The sequence below is a fragment of the Coloeus monedula genome (assembly GCF_965178545.1).
Source record: "Coloeus monedula genome assembly, chromosome: 1".
NCBI lineage: Eukaryota > Metazoa > Chordata > Aves > Passeriformes > Corvidae > Coloeus > Coloeus monedula.
Window position 1 is genome coordinate 9,747,418 of NC_138781.1, and position 23,454 is coordinate 9,770,871.

A 23,454-nucleotide genomic window follows, 5' to 3' on the forward strand; every position below is an offset into this window, starting at 1 on the left:
TAATGGAAAAGTATGTGCTAATGCCTGAAAATCCCCCAAAAGGTGCAAAGCAAGAGGTTTGGGTGTCTCACAGTTTGACACTGGCAAATAAACAGATTTAGATCACCTGTGTCCTTTGGTTTTAGCATACCCTTAGCATTGTTCAAAGGGTACTTACATAATCTTTATACAGTGTTTCTTTGCAAAACACACTACTACTTTATTAAGCCATGAAGTAAGCAAGTGCTTCATAGACTTCACAGTCAGTGATTTTAGGTGCAATGCAAAAATTACTCAGTGAAATTCTTCAGCCTATGTGTTGAGGCAGCTCAGGTATAATACCATTTTATCATGTCAAATAAACCTCAATTGCCTTCAAATGTTTCCTTTTTATATCCCTAACTGGGAGCTGAGAAGATTAGACAAGATTTCCAATACATAATTGCCATCTAGTTCAAAGAAGAGACTACTTGTCCCATACAATTTGGATCCTCCAAAATTCAGTAGCTGTGCATGCCAGCCGAATTCTGGAGCATAGAAGTGACACAGAGGTGTGGTTTCCCAGGTGCCCAACAAATTAATGAAAATCTTCCCACTGATTTTGATAATCGAGGTCCAAGCCTTCTGTGGAAAATCTCAGGGAACCTTTATTTCCAAATTGAAGACAGTACCTTCATGAGATTTCATTAACAGATTTTTTAAGTCAGGTAGCACATAGTAAAGCTAGAAAAGCATGACAAGGGCTGTATAACCATCTTTTCCATTCAGGAAAAAGTGGAATAGCATTTTGGAATTTATTGTAAAGAATTATGTTTCAAATATTCTACAAGTTACATGTGGAGCTACGACTTGGACTAGTTCCAGCTTGCCAATTTTCATTAGTAATTCTTCTTCATCAGCAGTCAAGAGTGTTACTGTTCAAAATAGTCCTTACTTCTTTGTATGATTACAGAGAGGTTATTAGGAAAATAAGGACACACAGAGAATGCCTATTTTTGTAAATGCAAATGCATACATTTAACATAGGCTACTCTCTGAAGGTTCTTGGTAAAGGTATCTGTAACAGGAAGCCTAGAACAAATTCTCCTGTAATATTAAACATGCAGTTTTAAAGGTTCATCACCACAGGGGCTTTATTCCAGTCTCCAACAAAATGGAATATTCCTTTAATTTCAGGCAGACATTCAATAAAATGTATAAATCATTGCACTGCTGTTTTGCCACTGCCTGCAGGGTTGAATCAACACCATCAGACATCCTGTGTCCTTCCAAGACATGAGTTTTCTTTCACAGAAGTTTGCCTTTAAGAGGCACCCCTCTTCCAGTGAAAAGGGGCTGGGAAGAAAACACCAACAGCAAACTTCTTTCTTCCCCTAGGGAGCCCAAAATAAAACTGGTGTGCATCACAAAGATACCCTCGGAGCAGTTCAGCATCTGGATCACAAAAGTGTATCTTGAGGAAGTCTTGACTTTCAAAGCCATGAAACAGCTAGCAGTGAATTTATTGGTTCATGATTTAATTCATTAAGCTGGGCTACTAATTATTTCTCCATCTGGCTTCACACTAGTATTATTTATGTAGCAGCCATTTCTCTTCACCACTCATATATAAATAAAAGCCATAAATCTAGATTAATTATTCCAGTAAGAGTTTGCGGGTTTTTTTAAATTACTAATCTGGATGAATAAAAAGGAGAAATTATAATAAAATACAAAATGTTGAATTATTTTATTTTATACATATTAATATTAGAATATGCATGGAGAGAGTTACACATTTAAATTGAGGAGAGGTGGAAAAGGCATCATGAGTTTAGACTCATGTTTATGCTCAAAAAGCACTGCAGATGGCAGGTCTCTGAGGTCCCATAGTCATCTTCAGAGTGCATTCAAAACAGAATGAACACAAAAAGCCCAAATAAGCCACATATTGCCAAGCTGAATTTATCTGTTGCCTTTGTATTCTGCTTGCTGAAAAAATGGCTTTACCAGCAGCTTCAACTTAGAAGAAAAATGTCATTTCTCCATAAAATTATGTTCTGCTAACACAAAAATGTAGCAAGGAAATATAATGAAATCTAAAAAACCAAAACACCCCACAAAAAACCCAGACCAAACAAACCCCAAACCCAAAAACCTAACAAAACGCTTTACATCTACTATTCCTCTTCCTTCCATAAATTACAGTTCGCTATATCACTACCTATATATTTATCTTTCTATGCAGAAAGAAAATGAAAACAATTAAGTAACAGAGGGTTGGGGTTTGGGCTGTAACACGACTGTCCGGGTTTCCCTTCACACAACTCCATGGTCCTCTGGGTGTGAATCTGATCTTCTGTCTGAAACACTGTCCCCTTGGGAGACCCAGAGATCCTTCCTGCCCCTAGTACTTTACTCTCAACAGTAGCTAGAGAGAGATGCTTGGATCCAAGGCTTTCAGCTTTCCCTCAGATTTGTTCTTTCTCCTGGTCCTGTCATCATCAGCCTGCAGCTCCTCTGCCAGCCAGAAAATACTACAACACCTTAACACATGAAAATGTGTTCACTCCCAGCTGCTGTCCCAGCCAGTGCATTCTTAGCACCTGCAAACCTCTCACCACATGCTTGCTGCAGCAGTACATTTAATGTAAAATTGCATAAATTCTAAAAACCATAAAATCCCAAGCACAGTTCAGACAACTATGGAAACTGCAATCACAACAGGAAAGAAGGTAAAGGGAGAAAATCTTCAATACTCCAGTTATCTCTACATTACAACTTTTCTTTTCTTACCTTTGTAGTCCACTGGCTTTGCATTCTTTAGAAGTTCCATGCACCTTGTTTCCTCCTTGTTAATCTCCAGCTTCAATCTGCATTCTGGTTGGACACCATTCACCTGTGTCAAATTAACAAACACATTATGTCTTGAAACTAGAATTAAAATGCTTCATGAAGAATGCAACTACCAATAATGAAAGCCACAACTTTAACTGGCACAGGTTTCACCCAAGCACATGCTAGGCACTTTTCAGATTCGATGCCCATTTTAGCTTCTCACACATTGACTTTTCAGAACAAAATGTTGAAATAATCTACTGGCTTGCTCCTGTAGCATTCATTTAGCTTTCTAGTGCATTCCTCAATATTGTGCCTTCAGATCTTTTTCTCCAGAAAAACTCTGAGTTGAAACTGAACCAGGAAAGTAGACACATTTGCTCTTTTTCCCTTTTGTAGTAAGTTACAGAGCTGAAAGTTTAATACAAATCACAGAACATGAAAGCTGATCAAACTTCATTCTCTTTGACACAGTAAATTCTACTTTTCTTCCTTTTTCCACCACGTATATTTTATCTCCTGAAGGCCCCAGAGCATGATTATTTGATTCAAGCAAATACTACACAGGAAGAAAATCCCACTGCTTAAAAATTAAAGCACTAATGCCTTTACTGGTTCAAAGCCTTGCCCCCAGTTCTTTGGTTTTCAGAAAAGTTTATGTCTGTGGGAAGAGACAGGAATGCAGCAGTATTGGGGAGAGAAACGAGACCCTGGGAAGCTTTACTGGGGTCAGATGAATTCAGAGAGGCATTCAGAGCCTCACAGAGAAACACATGGAGTCTGTAAGAGACTGCATGGGAGAAATTATTGCAGGAAGTGACAAATGGAAAAATTGGAAACATCAGTGGAGCTGATGGGACAGTTTGATTAGCTCAAATGAAATCACATCTTAAAAAAATAAAATGGGAATATGGAGTACTTCACTCATCCTCACACCTGTAATTACCAAGAAAAAGATGGTCTCTCTCCAAGTTTCTGTCTTTTCTCACACATTTTTAGGAGACATTTAACAACAGAATCTGGTAATGATCTCTGATGCATGACACAGTAATATTTTTAAAGTTATAATAATTAATTAAGCTGTGATTCTGGGCCCAGAACCTCGGATCCAGAGTCAGGACTGAGAACCTGGTGATTCTTCAGTCTCCTTGTGGACAAACCACTTGCACAGCTTTAAAAAATACAGTTCAAGTTTATGAGCATAAAAGCAGGGGCTGTTATGAAAACTCACAAAAATCTGTCTCTTCTCCAAATGTCTCATTTCACCATCTACAACATCAGAACCTTACTTCCTTTTCCATGTCTTTTCTCTGTGTTGAGTATTGAAATTATATGTTTTGAGTGCAGAATTCTTTTCCTTTCAAAGACACATATTTAACATGAATTAGGATTTCTAGAACTTATAATTGAAAGTATAGCATTATACTGAAAACACCTATGTTTTACTATGTATTATCTTTTTTGCAGATAGCTCCCATGTAGAAAAAAATTCCCATGTATACATAACGTTTTTAATATCACTTTCCTTTCACAGAACATATTTTGGCTATTTTTAATTTCCAAGTGCAAACATTCAGTAACTGACAGTAGATTTCCTACTCATCAAGAAGGATTACAATTACTGGATCTTGGAAAGGAAGGTGCAGTAAATAAAAATGTTAGCTAAATGAAGGGTAAGTCAAAGTTGCTACCGCAATTCAGCAAGCTGCCGAATAAACAACTTCTTTTTCTGGTACTTCCAAAATATCAGTGATTAATAGCAAAGGTTAATTTGAAAACATACATTTGTTAGCACCCAAAGGTAGCATATTACTTTTCACAGCTGGGCTGCCTGCTAACTAACTATACTTTGTTCTAATACATCCATTTCATTCAGATGGACTTCACAAAGCTAAAGAAAGAGATTTAGGGTTCCCGACTATGTGGCTCTGGCCACCTCCCAAAACACATCAAGATTTTGAGGGCATTCACCACTCTTTAGGACTTGTGCTCATCCATCTTTCCCTCTGCTTAACCAGCAGCAGGTTACCCTTTGTCACCAATGAATACAGAACCGTGTGTAAAGGTGCACACTGAGCTGGAAATACAGCTCAGGAGGCTCTCTGCGTTTTAAGCAGCTTAGCAATTTCTAAGGCATCTAAACCAGCAGTTTGACAGATAAACATTTCCTCTGACATGCAGCTTCAGCATGTTTTCCCGTTATACAGTAATAAAAAAATGAAAAAATTCTAAAGGGCTTTTTAATTTTTTGTGTGTGTGTGTGTATCATATGTTACATCAATGTAACTGACTTTTACAAACTACTTAAGAAACGCTTGAAAATATAAAGATGATAAAAGCAGGCGCCCTAAAGAAAACTTCAATATTCTGAATACTTTCTACATCCCAGTCCCATTGCACGTATTACAGAACAGTTGTTGATGGGGGGCTTTTCCCCCTACGATGACGGCCAGTGGCCTCTGGACCGCTCCCGAGCAGCGCTCCGTGAAAACTCTCCGCAAACCAGTGGCGTCCACCGGCTACGGGGAAAACGGCGGGGAGCGAGTGGCGGCTCGGCGGGGATGGGACCGTGCCCGGCGGAGCGAAGCCGGGACGGAGCCGTCCTGGAGCTGCGGAGCGCCCGGGGCGCAGGCAGGGAGCGCAGGCGGGCAGCGCCCGGGGGTCCCGGCGGGGACTGCGCGCCCGCTCCCCTCGCGTTCCCCGCCCGGGGACAGCCGGAGAGCGAGCGACAGGAGGCACCGATGTCCCTCCCGGAGTGTGTGCGGCGGGGCCGGAGCCTCCGCACCTGCCGCGGCTGCCGCCGAGCCCCCGCCCCGCGGAGCCGCGGGGAACAGCCCGGAGGGCTCCGCACAGGCTCCTCAGGAAGGAGCCGTAGGGCCACCCCGGCCCGCGGTCTGGCGCGGGGCGAGCGTTCCCTTGGCCGGGCTGTGCGCAGGAGACTTACCCGCCTCAGGCTGCAGCAGAGCGAGAGCAGCAGGATCGGCAGGGTCCTCATGCCCACCGAGTGCCGGGCCCGGCGGGCTGCGCTCCGCGGCGCTCCGCGGGCCCCGTTCGAAGGCGGGGAGCGGGGTCCGGGTCCCGCCCGGCACCATAGGGCCCGGGGCCGCTGCCGGCTCCCCCGCCCCGTGGGCAGCGGCGGTGGCGGCTCCCGCACCTGCCCCGCTCCGGCGCCTCAGCTCCCGGCCCGACCGCGGCCGTGCCCGCCGTCGCTCTGCGCGGAGCTCCTCCTCTAGCCCCCGGCTCCTGCCCGCCCGCGTCTCCCCAGCCCCTCTGCTCGCCTTCCTTTTCTCCTCCTCCCTCTCGCTGCCGCCGGCGCTCCCCCCATAAGAGGTGCGAGTCGGTGCCCTGAGCCGGGACGCCCGCCGCCCATCGCTGCGTCCCGCAGGTGCCCGCCGCCACCCCCGGGCTGCTGCCGGGCACTGGATGGCTCTTACCCCTCGCTGCCCGCTCCCAGGTGCCGGAGAACCCCCTCTTCCCATGATACACGCGCAGGGAACCTGGGTGCCCGTCCCGACAGCACATCGGTGCCCGCACCGGGGTGCCTTTTGCCGGTGAAACAAGTAAGATCATCGAACACAGTCCCCTCAAGCCAGGCACATACGGAAAATGTTGAGGGGTGAGTGAAGTGATCCCTGGCAAGGTCAGTCTTACCACTGTGCAGAGCAACAGCTGTATTACTAAATGTTTTTTCCCCACAAGTGGTTTTTTTTCCGAGGTCTGAATAGAGAACCAAGAGTTTAAGGCAACTCCGTGTTACTGCCTGGCAGTTTACACCAGGCATGGATCTGGGTTTTGCCTCACGAGGCATGGAAAGTATGTAGTTAAGTGACATGTTAGCCCATGCCTTCTTTTATAGAAGAAGTCGCCTTTATATGTTGGCTTTTAGCTGAGAATGAGAATATATTAGAGTTGCCTTTCCATTGACTTAATATGTGCTGTAATGTAAGTACTATGTATTAAAAGGGACTGAGGAGGCAGCATAAAACTCTCCTAAATAGCCTTATATCACCCAAAGTAACCAGCTACAAGCAAAGCAAGGACACTCCTATGAGAAAAGTTAAAGAGAATTAAAATTTTTAAATTCATATGCAAAAATTATTTTCATATATTAAAAAGAAATAGCTGATTATAGTATCTTTGACATCATAAAACAGAAATACTACAAACTCATGGGCAGTATTATAACCTGCATGCTGAGAGCAGAGGGAAATACTAATGTACAAAGAAAAACTTGTAGGTTGGTATATGGTCAGGTAACAAAAGTATTTTCATTGTAACAGAAAAGAATACCTCTTTGGATTGGCTTTGATCTGTATGTGACAGGTGGACTGAAAAGCCAGATTGCACCTACTCCTGACACAGCTGGGTTGCAGAAGAGACTGGTTATGCCATTAGCTCTGAGATTCCCAGGCAGGCTCTCAGGTCAAGACTCTTTGACACAGAGAATTGCACAGTGCAACCCCTCTGATTCCTGAGACTGGTGTCCGAGATTCCTCTTCGGGCTCTTGGTTGACACAGGCAGTCTGGATGTGCTCCTCACAATTTCTTAAGAGTTATCAGTCTTTCAAAAAAAAACCAATCTCAAACCCATTTCTTTTATCATTCACAAGAATCCGATGGTTTATCATTACTGCAAGGCTTTGGAAAATCCTTCCCGTCTTCTCTCTTCAGAAGTTCTTTCTTGTGCTTTGTGATGTCTGGCATCCTGCTAAGAGAGCAGTTGTTGCCATGAGTGGAATTAATACATGCCAAGGCTCATCAGGTTCTTCAGCAATAAACCCAGAGCAGTCCCCATGCAGAGGAGCCACCAGCCAGGCTGTCCCCAGCTGGGCTGCCCCAGCAGCTGAGGACACAAGAGTTGCCAGACACCAAACCCCAGTGTTTGATTCTTCATGCAAATGATTCATTAGGATGTTGAAGCTGAGTAGCCTGGGAAACCAATTAACAAATTACTGTTAACGTTCTGTGTAGAAACACCCTTGGGAACTGTCATCATTATTCCTTCTGTGGAACGACAGAAACTAGTATCTCAAGTATTAGTAGTCCTCATATCCTAGAACTAGCAAAGAAGTTTTGAAGCTTGCATCTGTTCCAACAGAAGATTGTACACAGTCAGACTTTTGTGATGTTTGTTTTCAATGAATCAGCATTTTAGGTGAAAAGAAATATCTTCAGTTATTTCTCAGCCCTTTCCTCTGTTGCTAATCTCAGTGACTCTTTGACATGAAAGAGACACCAGTTGAAGGAGATTCATCAAATACTAATATTTTTGTTTATATATAGCTAAGAGGTTTTTTTCCTAAGAAGAAAACAAATTCTTGATGGATGAAATCCAGAAATCATGGTTCAAATTCTTTTTACTTAAACATATCACAGTTCAGTGCCCTATTATAGAGCATGTAGAAAGGAAAAAAGAACAAGAATGAAACTAGAACAGCTGTATAGAGATAAATACAAATGAGACTGATACTCTTAATCAGCAAAGAACACATAGGTTTATGAAGGAACAAAGGAGTCATATTAATTTAGACAGAGTTGATTTGATGACATTTCAAAGAGGGGCCTGTCAAATTCAAAAGAAAGATTTTATGGAGGTATCCATGAGGCACAGAAGGACTGCAGACACAGGGTCCAAACAGGGATAGAAATTCATCACAATAGAGGTGGTAGAGAAGTAAATGCATTTTGGTTGAAATAAATATTATTTTGGATCAGCAGAGCCTGGGTATTCCTCAGAGGGCAGTAAAAGTGGAAATAGAAAGTTCAATGACAGCTAATGGACACAGTGGCAGGCAGTGCCAAGGTACAGCAAGTTCTCTGCTCTCACTACACATTCAGGACCCAAAAGCTTTTCTTCAGTTCCAGTTGTTGGAAGAGTCTGCCTGCCAAGGAAAGGTACATGCCAGTAGAGCTTTAAGTAACAAGTACTTGCTGCCTGGCTATAGGTCTCTTCAGAATCCTCTAATACACAGTGCTGGCAATAAATGGCTGATTTAGACTTTCCATACTGAAGCAATGACACCAATCCTCTTTGAGCTCAATTCTTACTTAAATTGTTTATGGAGTTCAAGATGCTTTGACAATTTGTATTTTACCCACAAATCCTGTTCATGTCCCATGTATAAAGATTCCAAAACCATTGCTTTCATTGTTTAAAAGGAGTTTTCTTTTGTTCAGTCATCTAACAATTACTGCTTGCATAATACATAACATACAGTTGCCAGAAATACCTGAACTGCATGAAAAACTTTGAAGGGTTTCCCTCAAAGTATGTGTACAAGGCATCCTGGACAATGTGCCTCCTGCAAGAGTGGCTGTCTCTTGAGCTGCTCAAGCTGTTTCGTGTGTTTTGAGCCCTGCTTTCCAGACCACAGAGAGTTTATGTGGAATGCTGTACTAAGTCCCATTGCCAAAGGAGTGCTCTTCCTAGGTCTTCACACTTTTCAAAGACACTAAGTCTTCATCAGATAATCCTAAATCTCCCAAAGGCATTCTCTACTGTCATCCTGCATTTTGTTAGGTTGTTTGTTTAGACTTTTTTTTTCCTGCAGCCCAACTACTTAAGGAAAGATTTCATCAGCCTTGGAAAATGATTTTAGAAAGGGTTTCCAGGAAAAAAGGATTGTGACTAATGTATGTGCAGTTTGGATCTTTTATACTGGACAAAATTAGAGTTCTGTAAAATTTTAGCATCAGTAGCTATTAACATGATTGTTCCTACTGAGCCTCTCTCAATGATCAGATGGAATACAACAAAGAAGGTTCCAGGCCTGGGTGAGGCAAACAGTATGTGTGCTCCTTCATGACAAAGGGATTTCAGACCTTGGCAGCCTCCAGGGGATGTGTGGCTACACCACCATCCTCTGAGAAGCAGCACAGTGTGCTACTGTCCATCCCCCCACATCAAATGTTGTAGCTGCACTGAGAAGATGAAATTCAGATTCTCTGAATAAGCAAACGCATCAGTGTATTTTATCTGCAGATCCAGATGGTGTCTAGAAGTTCTTCTATGTATTTCAAACTTTTACCACCATTACCAATTGTCTTATGTCCCCATAATCTCTTGAACCCCGCGTTATTTCCTAGGCAGAGAAGCAACACCACGCAGACAGAGTTTTCTAAGGAAAGGCTGTCCTCAAGTGTTTTCATTCACCTCAGCTGTTTCATTCTCCTCCCTCTGAGCATCCACAACAGTACCCTGCTGTGTCTGGGCATGAAGAGTAGCTTTATGATGTAGCTGAGGGTGCATCTTCTAGTTGTGAGGCTCAAACTGTAATGAAGGAGGAAGTGTATTCTCTGTGATGGGAAAAATATATATTTCCTTTTTTTCCTGTCTCCTATATCCTCTCACAATCTATGATATTAGATAGATTCCTTACTGTGTTATATATGCTATGTGGACTCACTTTGTTGGGAATTTTTATCTGTAGACTTAATGAAATATAGCCATAGCTATGTTTTATTAAGTATATTCTTGTCACCTCTGCATTATAGGTGAACTGACACCACAGAATGTCTGTCCAGCTCTGTTTTCTAGGCAAAGCTGGATGTTAAAATTCATCTCCAGAGAGTCTTGTATCTGCAAATAGAATATGTGAATGGCAGTGTAGCTGTACAAAACAACAAACCGAGCTCCTTTAAAAATTAATTGTCTCTAACTGCAGCTGTCCTCATGGAGAAGTATGGAAGGTGTGGAAAGGCTTTTCCTGGGAGGGTAGTGATGCACATCAATGGAAGCTGTACTCCCTGCCTTTCACCTGGGTGTGCTAGGCAGAAGGATGGAGGGGGAAGAGCTCAGCTGCACCATCCTTTACAGGCCATGTGCCCACACATCTCATGTCTGCTCTACTGTCCCCTTTACTGCAGTCAGTTTTGAGCTCTGGCTGTGCAGATTACACTTTGTGAATTGTTTTGCCTCAGTCATTAAGGTCACACCTCCTGTTGCTGAGTCCTTGGGCAAGGCAGACACTCTTCCTTAGGCTTTTTGAGCTGGTACAAGCACCCAGTTGGGTTCTCCCCAGCATGTCCAGTATATGCCCTCTCTGACCCTGCTGCTCTCCAGCTTCTCTCACAAACACAAAATGCTTTTGGCAGTGGCCTGTGAAATGGCAGTTTGCCAATATCAGCACACCAACTCCACCCCAAAGCAGAGATTCCCAACCAGCAACAGTGTCATGGAGAACCCTCTGGAATGGTCTTTCTATAATATGCAAGTAGCTTGCTCCGCAAAAAGATTTTTCTGCAGATCACAAATATGAAGAAATTCAGTGAAAACAAAGACACTTTTCTGGTTTGTTAAGTTCAGGCCTGTTAAATAGCTTGTTTAAAGTGATGTCTGTAACTGTGAAATCCTCAGTCAGAAGATGGCACAGGGACATTTTTCACCAAAGAGTGTAGTCTACAGTACTTGGTGTAAAGTATGCAATTTTGTTCTCTCTCTCTCAAATTTAGAAGACTCCCCTGTAATTTCAAAAGAGTGAGAGAGATCTCTTTAGTATAATGATCTTTTTCAATTTCTTGCCAGGGTATTCAGTTTTTCTGATTTCTATTATACTCAGACCCTTTAATACTTATTATACTCATTAAACTAATAGGTATTCATTACATTCACATGTGTAGCTGAAGTAGAATCTGATCTTTTAAATTTATAGATTAAATTTAAAATAAATAAGTTGGGTATTTGGCATAGTGGAAAGTACTTGGCTAATGTCATTTTAACTCTAATTTGTTTCAAAGCTCCAGATTTGGTCAGTGCTTTTTTTTTTTGACAGTTTACTGGACACGAAAAAATAAAATCTTTTTCTTCAGATATAATGAGAAGAAAATTCTCCCATTTAGTTTTAGGGGTTTTGTAATGGTTAGTTATGATGATTGGTTTCATTTATGTATTTTTTTACAATTTAAAGGGTAGATCTTCCCAAAAAACAGAAGACAAAACACAAAAACTACAGAAAAAAAATTAACTGATCAAGTGGCATTAAAGGCTTAAGAATAGAGAAGAGTAAGTGCAGAAGGGAAGACAAATGAAAAATGAAATAAAATACAAGTAGTGTTTATCAAAGGGAGTTTGCACTAGCATGAGATGGTACTTTACTGAGAAAAAGTAGGAAAATGCCTTTCTATACAAAGAAAAGCCATTAGATTTGCTCTAGATAGCTGTCAGTAATGTGTTTCATATGCTACCATAGAAATTGCTAGTTGAATTGACAGAGCTTAATGAAAACATCTATTTGGTTAAAATGTGATTAAATAAGCCTGACTAATAATGCTGATGTATAGACAGGAGGAAAAAAGGAAATAGCAGTAAAGTTCCTCAGAGATCAGGCTGGGGTCCTGTTTTACTCCTTTTAGTAATTTTAGTAATTATTTCCATTTTTAACAAAACAAAATTTGCTACTGATTCAAGGTGCTGTCAATCAAAAGCAGTATCCAGGTAATCCTACAGAACTGGATCACTTGAAAATGAAGTCCTTAAAAGTAGTTGGGAATTTAATAAAACAGGATGGAAAGTCATGTGCTAAAGGACAACAAAAAAATGTTACCACCATAAGATAAAGGGCAATAGCAGGAAGTCCTGTGTGTGCAAGTCAGTGTGTGGCAAATATGAGTATTAATGTGACATGGCCGTGAAAAATAAATGTGATTTCGGGACACATGGGACAGAGACTTGCTGTAGAGTTAGAAAAGCAAAGAATCAGGCCAGGTAACACACAGAGGACTGGTCAGGTCTTACCTGGAGCACTGCATATAAATTTAGCAATCTGCAGTCAAGAAAGATGAATTCAGCAGATAAAGAACAAATTAATGAGGACCGAAGGATTTTAGAGAATGTTTGGTTCAATTGCCTGTGAAAATGTAAACTGAGATGAAATATGTCATCAGGAAAGGAACTGTGTAGACTAAAGGAAATTTGGCAGAAAAATGGGTGGATTAAGCTAGGTGATAGTAAATGTGTAGATTCATATCCAGGTGGCTGTTCTGGACAAATATTTTAACAGTGAAGGCAAAGAAATTTTTTTTTTTTTGGGGGGGGGGGGATAGAACATGATCAGTCAGTTGAAAGGATTTTGTACTGTGGCTCAGTGCACAAACAATAGACTGTGATTTTTCCATAGGTCTTTTCCAAGCCCCTATCCTACTTTGTCATAAATAGTCCTTCTCCAAATTTTCTGTCAAAATCACTGTCCTCAAATTGCTGGAATTTTTGTCTTTTTACACAGAAAAAGTAGTTTTCTACACAGAGTGCACACCTTTGTGGAAAATTCTATTTTTCATCAAAAATCTGACTATTTTTGCCAGAAATACAAATATTTAGCTTTTGGACAAATACTTCCATTTGGGGCTTTTCAAAACAACTGTAAATTTTGCTAGAGGGGAAACAGAAGTCACTACTAGACTCTGCTTCCTGAACATTTTTTGTTCATTGGAACCTTTTCTTGGGGCAGAACAGATTTTAGGCAAATTTGCAAGAACTGCATCTGGATCCTCATTTTTTGGTATTCTGGGAGTATTTGTATCAGGAAACCTGTACTGGCCCCTTCTCCAGAAATAGGGGAAAATATAACATCTAGATTTTTACTAGAGGATGATCGAAAAAAGAGATTAAAAATCCCAGCCATCACTAGTCTTGGTAAAGGGAGGGGGGGAGAATTGCTTTTATATTGTCAAAAGATTAGGGGCTAGTTTTGCATTACTTTAAATCTTGGAGTAGAGCCAAGTGAACATACAGTGAATTTTAGTCAGAGTAAGTTGCAGTTCAAGGTTGTTTCAATTGTCAAGCTTTTGTTATCTCTCACTGTGGTGGGTTTTTTTGACACTTCAAGAAGAAGACTGAAATGCCTTTGAAATTAAGAACATGATTCTGTCAGAAACTTTGACTAACCATGAGCCTAATGGATATAAATAAAGCTCCTCTTTCAGAAAGAGGAAAGATGAGATTTCAGTGTAGTTATCAATATGAGCCTTGGTTTCTGTTGCTTAGCTCAAGGCTACCCAGGAGATACGAAAGGAAAAACGTCATCATTGATGTAATCAAACTTCTAAACACTCTAAAATTACTGTCTCCATTAAGAGAAAAAATCATCAGGTAGCAAAGTAGCAAGACTGTAAGTGAAGCCTAATTGTCCAGTGAACCGTGACCTGAATGACACTCTAATCAGGAAGGGATTACTGAGGCTTGTATGAAGAATTTTCCCACGTAACAGGAGGGTGAAAGAAATACATATTGACAAAACAAGCCCTTGTAATCCATAGGAATGTTCCACAGAAAAAATCAGTACCACCCACTTCAGGTCCCAAGTTAAACAGAAAACACCTGAGAGGCAGGAAAAGGCAGGGCAGTTGTGCCATGGGCTGCCAGTGTTAGTGGGTGAAGACAGACGAGCACTCAGATGAGCAGGCACATAAATGGAAAATGCCATATTAGGAGCAGACGTGTGCTCTGTCCTTCTCTAGAGATTACAGCTCTGTGTCTTGGATTGAGGTGATCTACCTGGTTTGAAAGTTGCTAGAAATGGTTGGATAGAAGATGAGAGCCAGACCCATGGCAGCAGAGTGGCCCAGCTTCAGGGGGACACAGTGGGGATGTCATTGAGCAGAGGGCCTGGTGGACTGGACAGCCAGGAGTTGTGTGCTCAGACATCTCATAACATAACCCTGGATGCCTACGTTTCCCACTTTATGGAAAAGTGCATTTATTGCTGTGGTATTACACAAAATATAGGTATTAACAACTTTTTCTTTGAACAGATGTAATAAAGTGCTTGTAGGCCCTAGATGCTTGCATTTTTCTGGAAAATGGGTGTCTATGGACCAGATCTTGCCCCATATTCCCTCAATCATTCTTTAACAAGTGCTAACTAAACCCTGAGACTGTAACTCTGAAATCTCTTTTGCTGTGGCCCTAGAGAGGTGTTGAGAGTCCTTGGGTTTGTGTAGTGGATATGGAGGAAGCTCAGACTGGAATCATGGAACCCTCAAGAGAAACTTGAGTATTGCCTTAATCCTTCATTTGTGGCTCAGCCCTGTTCACCTTGAGATCAATGGCAATAGTCCCATTGGCTTCAGCAGGGAACAAAACCAAGCACTTGGCTGTGAAACCATGTAAATTCTACTCAAATCTAAAATTTCTATAAATCACACTGCTCTTTTTGAGGTGAGCACAAAGCTGGCTGGTCTTATGATCACCAGAGGAATGATGGCACAGACCCTTCCTTTTTAAAGTATCTTACAGCAGCTATAGTGTGGGGCACCTCGTGTACCGAGGAATGATATGCGCTAACGAAATACTCCAGCAAGTAGCTAACCCAGTCTCCACAACTGAAATGCCAGTAGAACCGTTCCCCAGTTGCAGTGCTGTTTTGGACTGAGAACCTAGAAACCGATTCTAGAAGCAATTTCCCTGCTTTAATATATCCTGTTTTTAATGGAATTGTGGAGAATGATTTGTGAGAGTCAAATGTCAAAAGACCAGACAGAAAGTGACTCACCAGTCATAGGATTTAATATTAAGGTCAGGCTATGGAAATAAGAGTGGCACTCAGTCTTTATCATCTTGTGCCTTATGCAGTGATTTACATAGGAGCAAAATGACTGGAGTGGATATAATGTGCTAATTTTCCAAATTTGGTGGTATTTTACATACTCTTTCCAAACTTGTTAGCAATGACACAGGGCACAAAGCAGTTAAGACAAGAACACAAAACAAAGGAACAAGCTCATAATGTCCTAGAAGATGATTATGAGCGATTGTCTGCAGGGATTTTAAGGTTTACTTTTTTTCTTTTTAGGCAGGATTGAAATGTTGACATTCTGTCCTAATAGAGCATAGCAAGAGCACACACAGGGCATGCTTTCCCTTGCTAGTTATTCCACTTTCCCCTGCTTTTTCTTAATGTATTTGCATGTACCAATTGGTAACAAACCTTTAATGTTGATGCTTTCTATTTGAAAGACAGCTTTCATCACAGAGCTTTGATTGCATGGACTGCTCTGTGGTAAATGAGCTTCAAATTACATTTTGCTTGAACTAACTGCATCTGCTCACTACAAGTATCTCAGTCCACAGCAGCACAGGAAGGCATGAAAGGTTGTCAGATCAAATGCTGATACCAGCTTTCACACAGTACTAAACTTACATGTTAATGGCACTTGATACTCCTCCTCTATTGCTGAAACAGCCCCAAACTAACACTCTGTAAGTCTATAAATTCTGTCCCTTCACTGCTAGTCATCACCTTGTGCTACTGGTTTGTGTTTCGGTTGTAGAATGGTGATGAATTACAGGCTTCAGACCCAAAGTGTCATCTGCTCATGTTCTTAATGTTTATTGTGTTTGTTTATCTCAATGTTTATTGTCATGTGGCCTTTCTGCACTGCTCGCTATCCCCCTTGTACTGGCTGGACACTAGATAGCATTTGGTAGCAATTTCACTCTTTTATTCCTCAACACCTTCTTACGGTCGTTTTCCAGCTCTCCCTCATCAAGCCATGATGGTAACTTGCCTTGGGAGTGGAATGTTTGGTCAATATCTGGATTTTAGAATAGCCAGTGGCTATGATTTTGACCGCAGCAGCCACAGCAACTTCAGTACTACTTCATTGTGAATATACTGTTTGTAGAGGTCACTTACCTAGCTGAATCCGAAACTAAGTGCCTTTCAGTTATTTCTGAATTATGTGTTTTTGAAAATTAATGGTATGTTTTTCTCTTCTCTTGTAGGTACTCTGAAATATGAAGGGCTTGCCATTCTGCCAAGGGCTGAGTGCATTGATTATGTTAATGCGAAAGGGAAGAAAGATGCAGAAAATGATGACACTACAGAAATTATGCATAAGGGAAGAATCAAATTCATGGAGGTAATACAAAGTTAAAGAAATTGTCAGTTGATCATGGAATGATCCAATCCAATAAATGTTCATGGAATGATAAACTACGGACAGGTCTATAGTATGAAACTCAATAGTCTGTCACTTTCTATGGAGTGTGATGTCCCTGAGTCTCTGGGTTAAAGAATAAGTGATGTTTCTGCATAAGGCCTAAATATTGGTGTAACTTCCAGTTGTGGTAGAAGATGCATAAATGAGAATGCCACACCTCTTATTTTCAGAAAAAAGAATTACACACAGGAGAGGAAACTCAGTTAGAGGGATAGTCAAAGGGTGAAGCTCTGGCAAGCAGCAAAGAGGCTATTCAAAGATATCATATGGGAATTCAGGCCAACTGCATCCCATTTTGGAAAGAGAAAAAGAAAGGCAGCATGGATGAACAGAAGGGTAGGAAAGGTTATTAGAAGCAAGAACCTTCAAAATCTGAAAATGTGCCCAAAATAGAATAACCAGAAAAATCATAAAACCCCATATAATACACATGAAAAAGCAGAACAGGACAGGAGATGAACTTCCAAATGGCATCAGTACGATGAAAGTCTTTCTCAAACACATCAGAAGCAGCAAGCCTGCTAGAGCATCAATATAGCAAAGAGAGGATCAAGATGCATCAATATTTTAAAAACGGTAAGCCATAGAAAAAACCTCAAATGGATTCATTCGACCTGTGAACACAGTGAAGGAGTGAGTACAGAGAGCTCACCTTGGCAGAACCTTGCTTGTAAGTGATGTATCAGGAAAATCTGTCTCTAGTCAAGATTTTGGTAGAAGTTCATGGAATAAAGAGACAAAAAGAACAGTAACTACCAGGTCTGGCAATATTCCCAAAAGATCTTAGATGAATTTCCAAGTGAAAGAACTGAGCTGCTAACTGAGCTGCTAATAGCGTGTGATGTTTCACTTAAATCTTTGGTGCAGAAGGCTGGCAGTGAGATAATATGATACAAACTTTTAAATGGTATTCCAGGGGATGAGTATGGATGTCATGAATATGAATAAGGAAAGTTTACTGGTACTCTCAATACAAAGACTAGCTAGGACACAAAATTAAACTATCAAGCTACTTTTTTCACACCAGGCACAGAAGTTAGATGTTTAGACCTTTCAAGAGGATGCTTCTTGCCAAAAATTTATTCAGGATAGAAATTGAACAAATTAGCAGAAGAAAAACCCACAGAGGGTTAAGTACAAAGATATTACCACTGGCTTAGGAAACACTTTAAATGCAAATCACTGGATTCTCGGAGAACACTCATCAAAGACCAACTGCCTTTGTCCCATTTTACACTCTTCTGTACATATTTGCTGTTTGCTGCTGTCAGAGACAATGTGTTGGATTAGTATGGGGCCCCGGTGGTGTTAGATTTTATGTTTCAGTGGTTTTAAGAAGCAAATAAATTTCTGCTAGTTGTTCTGCAAGTAGTTGACAGGAAGAGGGCAGATTCCTTCTCCAGAATCATCTTCAATAACCTACGTTATTGAATGAATGAATGAACTACCTGCACAGGATTTGGGATTAGAAGTTATTCCCTGGGAGATGAACAAATGAGGCAAATAATCCCTATTTATTTAACTCTTCTTCAGCTCTACACAAAATATGTAAGAAGAAACTGAAAGATAAAGAAACAAAGAACAGGAAAAGGGCAGGCAGCATCAAAACTCTGCCTTTTAGGGGTTTTTTTCCCAAACTAGTTTTTGTTTTAATTTGCTCTTTTGATTTTCATACACTTTGAGTAAGTGTATACACATTAGTAAATACATTGTTTACAAGTTTATTTCTTGTTGATAGGCAAGATTATTAATATTTTTGTGATAATATATTTGTCATCCTAATTTTGCTTAAGCACTTTTTGTGTCCACTTAATTGTAAGAAAATGGAAAACTGAAATCATACCAACCTCAAAAGAGTTTATTAAAGGGCAGAAACAGCAACTAGAAATATGTATTACACAAGTCTATTGTACACTGTGTTCCCAAACTAGCAAGCACAGAAAGATCTATTTCAATTGATATTTTATTTGGCATATAAATTTACTCTTACACCACTTATTCCATAAATTAATCAGGTACAACATACCTCATATAGTTTATGAGTCCCCTCATCCTTGAAGTTTAAATTAATATTCACAACAGGAGCTCCAAGGAATCACAGCAGATCTGGAATGACCCACAGTATTTCACTACTCTCCCCCAAAAATTTGCATTAGCAACCAATTACTGCAGCATGGCTGGCCTGTCTCAGAGGCTGAACTGAAAGATCTTCCAAGATAGTCTTTATTAGAGCTTGGCAGAACAAATGTGATATTCCTGTGGTATATCATGTTTTCCTAAGCCAAACAAATGCATGGAATGTCCATTTAATACAACCCCTTACACAGGCTCAACACCACAAAGTGATGGAACAAAAATCAGCTGGAATGTACAGAAAGAGACAATACACCTCTCTGAAGGAAAATCACTATATGTTTTTTCAAAGGGACGTGAGGAAGAAAAGGATGATGCTCTCAGGTATAATGCTACAGGTTAAAACAAACTTGGGAGAAAAAGGCTTCCTCACAGCTCAAGTATAAAGCACACAGGGTAGAATGACTTTTGCAGATACTCTTAGGACTGAAAACCCTCCAGAAGCAAGCTGTCCTCATATGAATGTCATTAGTGATTTTGGACAGTCAGTGAACATCATCCTCAAAGAACTTCTTGTTGATGCTTTTATCAGTAAAAGGGAAGCAACTGATTTAAGCAACACCAGTTAGTAATTTGGGAACATGTAGTTTTCCACAGCGCTGGGTAAGTAACTGGATAGAAAGAATCAATTGCTTCCACGTTGGGCTGGGAACGTGGGATACTTTTTCACTCACTTTAACATTGCTTACAAGTTGGAGCTGGTAGGGCTGCTGCAGCAAAGTAGATGGGGGGTGTCTTGGTAAAAACTCTGTGCACACAGAAAGGACTATTTACTTCCTTGAATCTCATTAGGCATGTCTAGATATAGTGACATTATGGATGGCTTTGATTGTCTTACTTCTAAAGACTATCCAGATCTCTCTCACAGTTGATTTTTATTTTTTTGAAATCAAGAAAAATATGGCAGAGCCTAAGTTTTAAAAATCTTGGCCAAAGAACTGCCAAAAGGAAGGTTTTAAATGGAAACAATCCCCAAAGCCCCAAAATCGATTGCTAATGGACAAAAGAAAAATGTTTTTCAGAAAATTCTGGGCTCAGTCTTGGTACTTGCAGACTACCCCAATGAGAAGAGTTGCTAGTTCCTGCTCATTTTTCTGGAAGATTCTAATTTCCAAAAGCGTGTGTCAATGTGTTGCTAGACTTTGGCTATGATTTTAGGATCCCATCCTAAAAATGTGCTGCTGGGTGAAGACTAAGCAGCCTTAACACCGCAAGGCTGGATTGGGTCACAATACAAATGCTCAAACTGTTTAATTACCTCCAAATATTTATACTTTAAAAATGTATTTCAGTAAAAAAAATGTGTATTGTCTAGTAACATTTTCTCTGGAATTGCCCAGAAAGAGAAATATAAAGTAATTTCCTGCAAGGTCAGTATTGCTGAGATGAAATACATATCCTTGTTTATTATTTCTGTTTCAAATGTCTTCATTCCTCTGTAATAACTTTCTCTGAGAGATAAATCTAATCTGCAAATCCTTCCTACTGAATTGTAAACAAATCAGATAAAACAGCTATAAACTAGTTCCATTCACAAACAGAAAATGGAGATTTTAGAACATATGATTGGGTATCAGGTCAAAGAAAATTAAATACATTCCTGAGTGCTAACACAGGTCTTTGTTTCCAATTCCTCATTCCACATGAGGTGAATTAGCCCACATATTCTGTTCGAAGGGTTTGGTACTAATGCTTGATTATGCAACCAAATATTGGGCATTGGATGGCTTTCATGTCTTTCTACCTGATCTGCACTCACCAGCTTTAAATAAAGTTCTGACAGAATGAGTATTGCAATTTCAAATGTTCATCAGAGAGGACATGGCTTTCCTGAGCTCAGTCTGTGGGCTGGGGGCTGACTTTTACTTTTCTGAGCCTGAGGGCAACATTTGGTCTTCCCTTGGAAAATGAAGAGACACTCTTCTTCAAATTTCCTTGAGATTAAATTGCAGCATCTGCTCAAAATACGGAGGGAAGTTGAACCAATAAACTGCATTTCCAAAATGCATTTCCAAAAATACCATGATGACAGAAAATACACCGTTCTTCTGGGGTTTGTTATATTTTAATTGCTAATTAAACAAAACCTAAAATTTCTTTCAGCAGTTTCCAAAATGAGATTTTAGTATCTGTCATGAACTTTCTGAAATCTCTAATGTCTTTATTCCACTGTATATGCACAAGCACACATGTGAATAAACTTGGTATATAAGATATCCTTCACTTTCCTCCCCAGCTAGTAAAATATCTTCCACCAATTCCTGCCCCCAAATGCATAAAAGTATGAAAACAAGCTGTATTAAAATAACTGGATTAAAAAGATGGCAGAAACTTTTTGAAATACTGTGAACATAATTTTGATTAAGGTTATTTCATTTTCACAGCAGCTGACCTCAAAACAATAATAAAAAATTATTTTCATGGTTCCAATTTCTATAGTATTATGCTGAAATTTTCATTTTAGACTCATATTTTTATACACATTTCTTTACAATATTTTTCATTCACTGGACATGGAGAGAAATGTCTGTTTACTTACAGACTAATGCATATGTCAGCTGAGGTCTCAGCCTTTTAAATAAGAAAACTTCTCATGTCTCATGAACTCACATACAAAGATTTAAGATAAAGGGGTCTATTGGACATATTTTGCAAATCTGAAGCACTATCCTAAAGGTGGTCTACAAAAATTGTATCTGGTTTTCTAAGGCTGTGAGCCCTTTGCGATGACACAGGTGGCACGTATGTGCTGTCTACCATTCGTAAAAAAAATGGGATTTGAGGAGAAGACTGTTGGGGGAGTTACTTGTCTCTTTTTTTCTCCTTTTAACTTAAAACCCCACAATAAATATAAACTCTGTTTTGTTGAATCACTATTTTGAGAAAATAAAATGTAATCTGTTAATACCTTTTTTCAGATGTGATGCCAAATATTTTTCAAAAGGTCTCCTGAAGTTAAGCAACAAAAAATAAAAAACCCAGAACCCTTTTTGTTAGTATGAGAGAAAATCCTTTCTGTTCTGAATAGCTTCAGTTTCACTGCCTTTGATCTTGGGATGTCACTTCTGATGTACAATATGCTACTATTTTCCTGATCTTTTCAGACAGATTTTACAGTCTGCTCATGTTAGAATAAAAGGGATATACTTCTTAGCTGTAACCTCATTAAACCCCATGTACTATATAGAGAGGAAATTTTATTCTAGCTTGTGTTACCTAGCAAAAAAAATCTTACAGGAAGAGCTGAGGTTTTCCAGAAGTATCTAACAGATTTGATCCAATTACTTAAAAACTTGCTACCAAAACTGGCCCCAAAATTTTCCAGAGTACAAAACTTTTATTCTAGACATCTATAAGCTCGTAGAACCTTAAAATCCAAATAGGATCAACCAGGAAAAAATGATTGCTGGACCAATGGAAGAGAAGAGCATTTTAAAGGATTTGTGTTTAGCTTTAAATGAGAACATTAGTGAAGGGAACTCACATGGAAGAAAAATCTTGAAGGAGGAATGCATTCATCAGTGCCTAATAGGGTAAAGTTCCCACTGACATTTTTCCCATGGTTAGAATATTTCTAACATTTCTGTATTCCATGAATTCTCTTCTTCATAGCAAGGCCTGAACTACTACTACGTTCTTCTCTGGGGGTGGATAAACTGAGGGAATTCTTCCGGTTTTGATTCAACCATTTTCATAAAATTTCTGGCAGCTTAGTAGCTGCTATCTTTCCATAGTAATAGGATGGTCTGGCTTTTTGGGGGTTGTACTTGAATGCAAAAAACTGTCCTTGTTATACAATACTACATATAAAAATCCACTGTAAACAAAGAAAAAATGAGAAAATTTATTTATACTGTTCTAAGAATACATCTTCAGATCTAGCTTTATTTTAAGGATTAGTCTTACTTATATGATCCTACATACTGGCAGTGGTAATGACTCAAAATCTGTATAGCCTTTGCTTTCAGAGCTCAGCTGATATTTCTGGTTTCATAGAGGGGGTGAGACACACACACAAAAAGAATAAACTAGTAAAATAAAAAAATAAAGAAAAAATAGTAAAATAATAGCTATTATATCCCATTTTCTATATTTTCCTATATTTCTGTTTTTCATTTGATTTTGAATATAAATACTCACATGGAAAATATTTTGGGTTTGGTAGAATCATTATATTGACAACCAGACATGGATTACATTGAGTTTGATTACTTCCCTTTTTTCTCCAATGACCTGCTATGCCTCTTCTGAGAAGAATAAAGACCACATTGCACCTTGGAAGTTGCAATTCAACCAGATAACCTGGCTCATGGAAAAGAATGAAAACAAAATGTATTTGAAATGCATTTCCCAAGCACCAAAGCTGCAAAGCCAAGGATTCAAAAGTTTCAGAAGGGAAGACTAAAATTTGCCTGTAACTTTCTGTTGAACTCCTGGGAGTGTGCATTACAGTTCAGACCTTCATTACATTATGGCATTTTCCCCCTAGTTATCTATCCCTCTTCAGTTCACATACACAGAATAATTTCTTTTATTTTATTCAGTATGTGACCTTAGACATCTTACTTAATTTATGCTATCCAAACC

General features: G+C 39.8%; 1 protein-coding gene across 1 annotated transcript in view; it reads right to left on the reverse strand.

The window, feature by feature from the left end:
* VIPR2 (vasoactive intestinal peptide receptor 2) overlaps positions 1–5,791 on the reverse strand; it is a gene marked incomplete at both ends in the record, with an annotated part of 45,728 nt that extends 39,937 nt beyond the window's left edge. Inside the window, 2 exons of the mRNA XM_082278566.1 lie at positions 2,755–2,857; positions 5,741–5,791. Coding sequence (XP_082134692.1) covers positions 2,755–2,857; positions 5,741–5,791 — 154 coding nt within the window. The remainder of the gene's footprint in view (positions 1–2,754; positions 2,858–5,740) is intronic.
* Positions 5,792–23,454: the final 17,663 nt, after the last annotated feature.